Below are 8576 nucleotides of genomic sequence, written 5' to 3' on the forward strand. Positions count from 1 at the left end.
AAAATTTAAATTTTCCGAATCAATCTTAATTTTTTAATGTTAAAATTTTGATTTTCAAACTAATTTTAAATTTTTGTTCTTTTTATTTTAAAATTTCAGTTTTCGAATCGATTTTAACTTTTTGGGTTTTTTAAATTTTAAAATTTTTAATTTTGGGGTTAATGTTAACATTTTAATTTTTGGATTAATTTAAAATTTTTATTTTTATTTTAATTTTTTTATTGTTAATTTAAATTTTTTAGTTTTAAAATTTTTAAATTTCTAGTCAAATTAATTTTTAATTTTAGTCTAATTAATTTTTTTTTTTTGCATCCCATTGGAACCTTAATTTTGACTGTGATCAAAGCCAGTAAAACAAACCCAGTGTACTACATCCCTGTGGGCTCTGAATTCTCAGGTGGGCACCTAAAATTTGGGGGGGGATTAAAACTGAGGGGGATTAAAATGCAGAATAATTCCACATTATTCACTCTGAAAATGAGATATCGCCTCCTCTCACAAGGGAGACGTGAAGACATTTCTCAGCACTCTTGAACCACCCCAGAAAATAACCCCCTAAATATGGATTTTTCAGAGCACGAGGCATCTGAGGCACTGATAAAGCATCAAGAGCCTGGTAATAACCTGACTTTTAGTTTGGCTGTTACCTAAGCAGGGATTTTTATAAGTAAATTCTGTTGTCAGATATAAAGATAGAGGCATTTTTTACCCTTTTCATTCACAGATCTTTACACTCCTCTCCCCCTCAGCTCCCTGGTACCTGCAGAGCTGCAGACGTGCCTCCTCTGCTCTGGAACCACCACATCCAAGATGCAACTCAAGTTGCCAGAAATTAATAAGTGGCATTAAAAGAATAGACAGAATTAAAACCAAGCATGTAATTTAGCACCGATTCCCCTTGGGGGACAAGCCAGAGCACTCAAGCTCCACAGATACCACAGGAATGATGGAAAAAGGAACACGGATGTGTGGGAAGCTCAGTGGAGAGCAAATTGAACCAAAAATACAGCTGGTGAGGAATGAAAGTGCAGATGCTACACAGGGACATTAAACAGGCACTTGTTGCTGTTAAGTGATGCTACACAGGGACATTAAACAGGCACTTGTTGCTGTTAAGTGACTTCATTTCTTAATGTAGTTAAAGCAAAAATGTTCATTGCTGGTCCTTGACTTTCCTTTTGCACCTGAAAGGGTGCAAGGGAAGTTTCCTGTTGTTTTTCCACGTGGGATTAAAAATACACCACATTTACATACCTGTGGGATTCAGGAAACCATTCCTTCAAAAGCAAGGTGCTGAGGGATCGCTTTTACATCCAAGCCAAAGGGTCCAAGGCACGGCAGAAATGGCTCAACTTCTCCACTTCCACAATTCAAAAAACCCCCCAACCCCCCCCAACACCTGAGGACCATTTCCTAGACATCAAAACTCAAAGCAGGGCCCAAATAATTTGGTGTCCTTTGATATTTTAGGTAAAACTGAATCTACAAGTGGATGGGATCACCTTGGAATCACCCAAGGCCAAAAGCCAAACTCAATATCCAACCTGGATCTGGAATCACTGTCTTCTTCAGTCTCAGGCATTAAATTCACTCCACAGGACTTCCCATCACACAGAGGACACTCAGACTTCCTCACAAAGAGGCAGAACTGTTTATTATTAACAAGACATACCATGAAGACCCCACTGTATCATCTACAGATATAAAACCTCGGGAGGATGGATGTTCCCATGTATCCAAATTACAAATGAAAAAAAAAAAAGAATCAAAAACACGGACTCAGCCCATGATTCCGAGTCACTCTGCAGTCCTGGAGATTCACAGGCCCCAAAAGACCAGATTAAGTTCAAATTTTGGCTTATGTAAGTTTTCCTGCTGCCACCTTCCATCCCAACACCAACATTCTTGATTTTCCATCGGAGCCTGCTCGGACACCCTTCAGCTGCCACATTCCTCAGCTTATCTCCAAAATGCCCCAAAAGCTGCAGAGGTGTCTGCCAAAAACCATCTGGTTTAAGGTAGGAAGGAGTCCCAGTACCTAGAAGTCCCCAGTGGGGTTATTCCCATCGTGGAATCCCTTGTATCCCATATGGGATCCCAGCAGTATCCACAGGGAGCATCTGGCCCAGTGACATCCAGAACTCCACAGGACAGGAGTTGAAGAACAGGAAAACAACACCAAAGTGTTCATTTGCTGAAGGGCAGGATTTCACCCAGAAAGGAGTGTGGGGCTGGTTGGGAGGCTTTTTTTGTAAACCCGCCCATATTCACATCAATTTTTGGAGTTCTAATATAAAAAAAGCAATAAAAAGGGCTTTTTATTTTATTTTTTTTTTCAGTGAGTGCCACCTGTCACTTCAGGGTCACCAGATTTGTTTCACTGGCCTGGGCCATCACCACAAAGAGCTCTCGATTTTGTTTTTAACAGCTCCACAACACGGCTCAGAAATTCAAGCTTTAGGAAAACAGAACTTGCCCTTTATTTATATTGCACCTGTTTCACAAAGAGCTACGTGGCAGAAGTTCCTTCTGCTGCAAAAATGCTACATCAGAAAAACGTAAGTTTGGACACAGAGTAGAAAGGAAAGCTCTTGATTTTCAGGAATCATCAGGAGTTGACCCCAAATTACTGGTACTATTTTTATAAATCACTCTACACCTACAAGTCCTAAGTATTGCCTCAATTTTATTCAGCATCCAGTTCTTTAAAAACCACAAGCATTTTACCAGATGATAAAGATGCTCTAACCACTACTGGGTACTAAAATTGAATCTGCAAGGGAAATATTTTGAAGATCTCTTGAGAGAGCACCAAATACTCTTTGGAACCACCAACAGAAAACCCACACAGAGGGAGAGATTTGGTTTGATACCTCTAGAACTATCAATTGGGAAGAATTTCCCAATGTTGTGATGTATTTACATGTTAAAAATGCATAATGGAAATCAAAACATCTCAAAGGATACCAGTCACTGGTGTCCTAACCCTGGTTACAGGAGCTTCAGACTCTGTAACCACCCAGAGAGGCATCACCCACACAGCAAAACATCAATCCAGCTCCTCACAGGTGGCCATTATGGCAAGGAATAAACCCAAACCAACCCTCCTGGCTTTAATAGCAGGGTCATTGTACAAGATTGTCTGGATTTGCCCTTTTTATTCCAGTGTTTCCGTACTTTCTACACACCTATGTACAGAGTTAAATACGTCATTAATTTACAAGCCACGTTAAAACAAACGTCCCACTTTGCCAAACAAAATCCTACAGAGGTCCAAGATTTAAAATATATATTACAACAGCAACAGAAACTTCCTTTCCCTGAATGTGGACAATATTGCTTAAGGACTGGGATTCAGGATTCAGCAAAACCATCTCCTGGAACGGCCTCGCTCGACCGTTTTAATTACACCTTGTACAACACACAATTATCCCTGTTGACCACAGACCTGAACTGCAGGAGCAGGAGCACTGCCAGGAGTCTCCAGGGAAGGGATTCACTCTCTGGGCCCTGAATAGACAATATCCTCATTTGGGTCAGCCCCCTTTTGCAAGCACAGGAGCTTTACTTCAGAGACACAGCGAGGCCACAAGCCCAGACTGGAATTTGGGACAAGTAATTTTCAACAGAAAGCCCTACAACCTGCTGCCAGGCTGGAAAGAAAATCCTGAGCTAAAGACCTGCCATGGTAAACGTGCAGTGCAAGCTTTCTATGAGAACTGTTGCAAAAAAGGTCTGGGTATGTTCTTTAAAAGGAAGCCATCAAAATGTATTTAATAAAGGCTCTGACCTGTGGGGATTAGCTCCACGTTACAGCTGGGGGTGTATGAAGGTGGCACAGCAGCCAACACATGTACAGATGAACTCAGGTTACCCCTGCACATCCCTGGGGTCCCAATGCTACTTTTTTTCTGGTATTTCGCCCCCCCAGGGTGAAATGAAGTAGGGAAACAGGCACAAAGAACACAGTTCAGCGTTTGCAGGTGTCTAAGAGGTCACAACCAGCTTCCCTCGAAAGCAGCTGAACTTCAGCTCCTCTTGAAAATCTCAGCCTAAATCTCTCAACCCTCAAATCAGTCATTTTGCAGAGTCAGCACCTAATCCAAATCCAGAGCCCACAAAATCCTTTTTACATGTATATAAAAGCATCTAAATATTGGGAAGTGAGCCTCAGAAATACACGTTTGGCACTTTCCCCATATTAAAAAGAAACAATTATACATATTTTAATATTGGAACGGGCAGTTCTTTCACCTGAAAGAAAACTTTCCTCGTGACCTTGTTCACCTGGTTAGGGACAGATTTATTTAGATTTTCTAACCTAAAAGCCCAAGTTCTAAGCTACATGAACAGATTGGACTCCAGTCAAGGCAAGGAAGTTCTGCTCACACACAGTAGCAGCAAACTGAACCCATCTCTGAAGTTTCAGAAGGACCATTTCCTCTTTTGGACTGTATGGTGGAAGGCCGTTTATGTAACTACCACCCCAGCAGCCAAAAGAGTAAGATTCAGCTTGATTTTGCACTTTAAAAAATAAATTCTTTATTATCCAGAAAGGAGCCAAGTCATCATCTCACATCATGGAAATGGTCACTTGTAAAGCAATAAATAAGAGGAGGGAGTGTTCTGTGTCACACCCTGAATTTTGTCACTGGTGTCTATCACCCCTCTAGTAAAAGCATAATAATTATGCTATCAAAGTCTCCCTGTACAACAGCTTGTCTGGGAAGGAAAGAAGGCCCCTAAAAGTCTTTTGCTGAAGCAATAACAAAAATCTGATTCACTGAAACCCAGGTTCAAAGTTGGGTTTCACTTCATTCAAAGGAATTTCACTCCATGCAGAAATGCAGTACCTGACACACACAGTCACCTTGCCTAGAAATTAATTATGTTCATTTATACTGAATCAGCTCTTAACCATAAATTATCTGTTTACTGCTGATTCAAATAATTTCTCCTTAGTTTCCTATTCAAGCCAGGAGAGCTGCAGGAACAGCACAGGATACAAAATTTAACTTCTTTCAGCAGAAAGTGGAAGTCAGGCTAAATCCACACAGCTACTCCAACAGCAGTAATTAAGAAATTAAAAAAAAAACCCCAAACAATTAGGGTCTAAAAAGACTCAAGAAACAATTAAGAATTATGATTATTCAAACCAATGCATTCATAAGATATGAATCATATAAGAGAGCACATTGTATGCTTAAAACTGAGAACAAAACACCTTATAGCTCTCAGTCTCTAAAGCAACAAGAGAGTTTTGGAAGAACAGGTGTGAAGCAAGTAAAAAATAAAATCATATTATTCCAAACACTTTATTTGTGAAGGAGTTTCCTGCATGGCCAAGGAAGAGCAATGTCTGAAGTTACAGGACTTACATGATTCAGAAACAACTACGATTTTAAGCTTGGCTTGGTTGTTCTCTACAGCGACCGGGGCAACAGTGATGTGGAGAACTGCTTCTCTGTGCCTGAAGCACAATTCTGGGGAAGACCAATCCTTCCACTGTCTGCTCCTTCAGAAACACTTCTGGTTTGTCCTCCAGGACTGAAGGCAGAGGCACGAGAGTAGTGAACACCCAGGTGGAGTTCCACGGATGCTGGAGATGAACTCAGGTTTACTTGTCTGCAACTGAGACACCTCAGTCAATCCTCCTCAGACAAATCCTGATAACCAGAAATATGCTTCACTTCCACTTCTTTCCGAAAGCTTCGTTAAAAGTATCATTAAAACATTATTAGAGAACAAATTAAAGGTGACGATACCAGCATGGAAACGAGATACTGGCCAGAATTCAGCTGTCAAGAGAATAACCAGCTGACAGACTTCGAAAGGAGCAGTGGCAGATGTTCCACTCTGCAGTTACAGACGAGCACCTCACCAGGATCTCTGCACAAGGTTTGGTTCCAGTCTCAGCTCTGGCTGCTCCCCGTTTAAAGCTCTGCCCAGCAGCAGCTGCAGGTTTGTGCCGCTCCCCTACACACACAGCTGCCCTGCTGCCAAACGCGCACAGTAAATGGCTTTGTGACATTCATGGATGTACCGACAGTCTCTGATAATGCTGGGGACACTTTGACCTCACGGTCTGTACCTGCCTGCCAGGGTTCTAGATATCAAAACGGTTCAGGTTGTAGGTGGTGGGGTAGCTCTGCCGGCCGTACTGGAAGTGGTCTGTGAGGACGTTGGTCCGGCCGTACTGAAGGTCTCCGTGCTGGGCAAACCCCGTGAGTCCGTTCTGAGACTTCTCAGGAGGGTTTCGATGCCGTTCCAAATTCACAAGGTCTCCGGTTGTGACGGGAAGCAGCTGCTTCTTTGCTTCTTGGTTTGCATCATATTTTGTCTAGGAAAGGGAGAAAGAATGTTTTTCACGGAATCACTAAGGTTGGAAAAGAACTCCGAGACCATCGAGTCCGACCTGTGCTCGGTCCCCACCTTGTCACCCAGCCCAGAGCACTGAGTGCCACGTCCAGTTGTTCCCTGGACACCTCCAGGGGTGGGGACTCCACCACCTCGCTGGGCAGCCCCTTCCAATGTCTAACAACCCCTTCCATGGAGACAGATTTTCTTAAATACCACCTGACATACTCATACACCCAAAAAAAGCAAACAATTAATCTACAAATAATCCTACAATTAATCACTCTCTATGCCTGTTAAGAGTCTTAAAATATTACTAGCTTCTAATAAAAACCTAATTCCTCTCACATGCTAAATGAACACAAGCTGCTCTTTTGCTCAAAAGGCTTGAGTTACTTCCCAATCTTCCCTTTCCAAGAAAACATGAAGATGAAAATTGAAGTTTGTGAGAGACCCAAGCACCCAAGTCCTTCGTTTGGGCCACGCCCTGCAATGGAGCTTTATGCCCCGTGCTCCACATTTTTGTGCCATTTCTCTTGTACAAAAAATAATTCAAAGCTACTGGAGTGTTCCAACTGCATTTCCTGAGTAAACAAAGCAGCCCCTCACCTTGTTGTACAAGAAGACCCCGAGGATGGCCGTCATCATCCCCAGGACGTTGGTGCTCGTGACGGGGTTGCGCAGCATGATGAGGGACACCGTGATCACCATGATCCTCTTCGTGGCGTTGGCCACAGAGTAACTGAGGGGGCTGATCAGGTTGAGGATACTGAAGGCAATGACATTCTGGGCAAAGTTACAGAACCCACTGATTACAAGCAGCATCAAGGTCCAGGACCAATGAGACATCGAGCTCTGCGTGAAAGCAAACAGGAGGAGAAAAAAATTATCTCAGGGTTCAGGTAACAACCCAAACACAACCTGAGGCACTTCGTACCTGCCACTGGCAGGGGGGATATCTCAGCTTCACTCTAAAGGGGCCCCAAGCACGACCACTGTGCAAGTACCAACTCGGAGAACCCAGGGATGTACCTGCCCCACACATTCGGGAGCCTTTGTTCCCCTCTCCAGCTCCCAAGATTCACACTGTTCCCATAAGCTGCCTCTCCTAACCCCGACAGGAATTCTCATGATAAACACTATGTACATTGTTTGTGAAACAACCTGCAGGTGTTTCACAACACTTCCTTCCACGCTGATAAGGAACTACACTGAAACACTTTAGTGCACTTTTTTGGTTGGGCGGTGGCGTTCCTTGCTGGGTTTTATTTACTTTATTGAACTCCTTTCTTAACAGCAAACAGTTCCTCCTCCCAAATACGACACTTACCAAGTCATTCTCCACTAGGAAGGAAGAAAGATCCACCAAAACCCACGTTGGGATCATGAAGAACACAGCATGGCACCCGAGGATGTTCAGCAACCGAAGATGATGGATTCGGGAATCTCTTAACACCTGACAGAAGCCATTATTGAACAGCAGTAAGGACACAGTAACAGCTTTAGGTGACAGATAAATTAGAAAAATAAGCAAATACTGTCAGAGTATGAATTTCTTATAAGCCTGACCAAAGAAAAACAGATGTCCATTTGAAAAAAATATGCTTTTTTGAGTGGTGACTCTTGGTATCAATAAGATATTAATATATTTTAAAAGCTCTACAAACCAGAAATCATTTTGTAACTAACTAGAGCCAAGATACACATTTTAATTTTGTTTCTAAGATTTCAAGGAGGGCCCAGTGTTGACGCTGAGTCGTTCACTACAGAGAAAAGATTTGATACAAGATACATTAAAAGCTTTCAAATGATCTGTAAAATTTAAGCACTATTGAACTGTCAGTAGAAAAAAAAATATCCATGATGAGGAGTAAAGAAAAGGCTCAGGATAAACTCTGAGTTCTGCACAATTTTCAGCTTCAACAGGTAGGAAGAGCTGCAGGAACACGCACACAAAACAGCAACCATCCCTTTGGGCTCCTCTGACTGTAAAATCAACTAAAAGAATATATATATATGTACTTGCAAGTACGTACTGTCTGCTAAAGAATGATGCTACTGAGCAACACCGTGAAGAGCAGAAGTGTTACCTTCTTTGAGAAGATGTTCTGAAGGGAAAAGCACAGAGTAGCAGCAAGTGCACTGATGAGTCCCCACATGTCAAAGGAAAGCTCTGTGACGGTGGCCAACAGGACACCAGTGATGATGGGGATCAGAGA

At 42.4% G+C, this 8576-nt stretch overlaps 1 protein-coding gene across 1 annotated transcript in view; it reads right to left on the reverse strand.

The window, feature by feature from the left end:
* Positions 1–1632: 1632 nt before the first annotated feature.
* SLC35E1 (solute carrier family 35 member E1) overlaps positions 1633–8576 on the reverse strand; it is an 8446-nt gene continuing 1502 nt past the window's right edge. Inside the window, exons 2-5 of the mRNA XM_017833622.1 lie at positions 8448–8574; positions 7688–7813; positions 6967–7212; positions 1633–6340 (exon numbers count right to left, since the gene is read on the reverse strand). Coding sequence (XP_017689111.1) covers positions 6107–6340; positions 6967–7212; positions 7688–7813; positions 8448–8574 — 733 coding nt within the window. The 3' untranslated portion in view covers positions 1633–6106. The remainder of the gene's footprint in view (positions 6341–6966; positions 7213–7687; positions 7814–8447; positions 8575–8576) is intronic.

Source organism: Lepidothrix coronata, unplaced genomic scaffold (genome assembly GCF_001604755.1).
Source record: "Lepidothrix coronata isolate B3197 unplaced genomic scaffold, Lepidothrix_coronata-1.0 Scaffold219, whole genome shotgun sequence".
Taxonomy (NCBI): domain Eukaryota; kingdom Metazoa; phylum Chordata; class Aves; order Passeriformes; family Pipridae; genus Lepidothrix; species Lepidothrix coronata.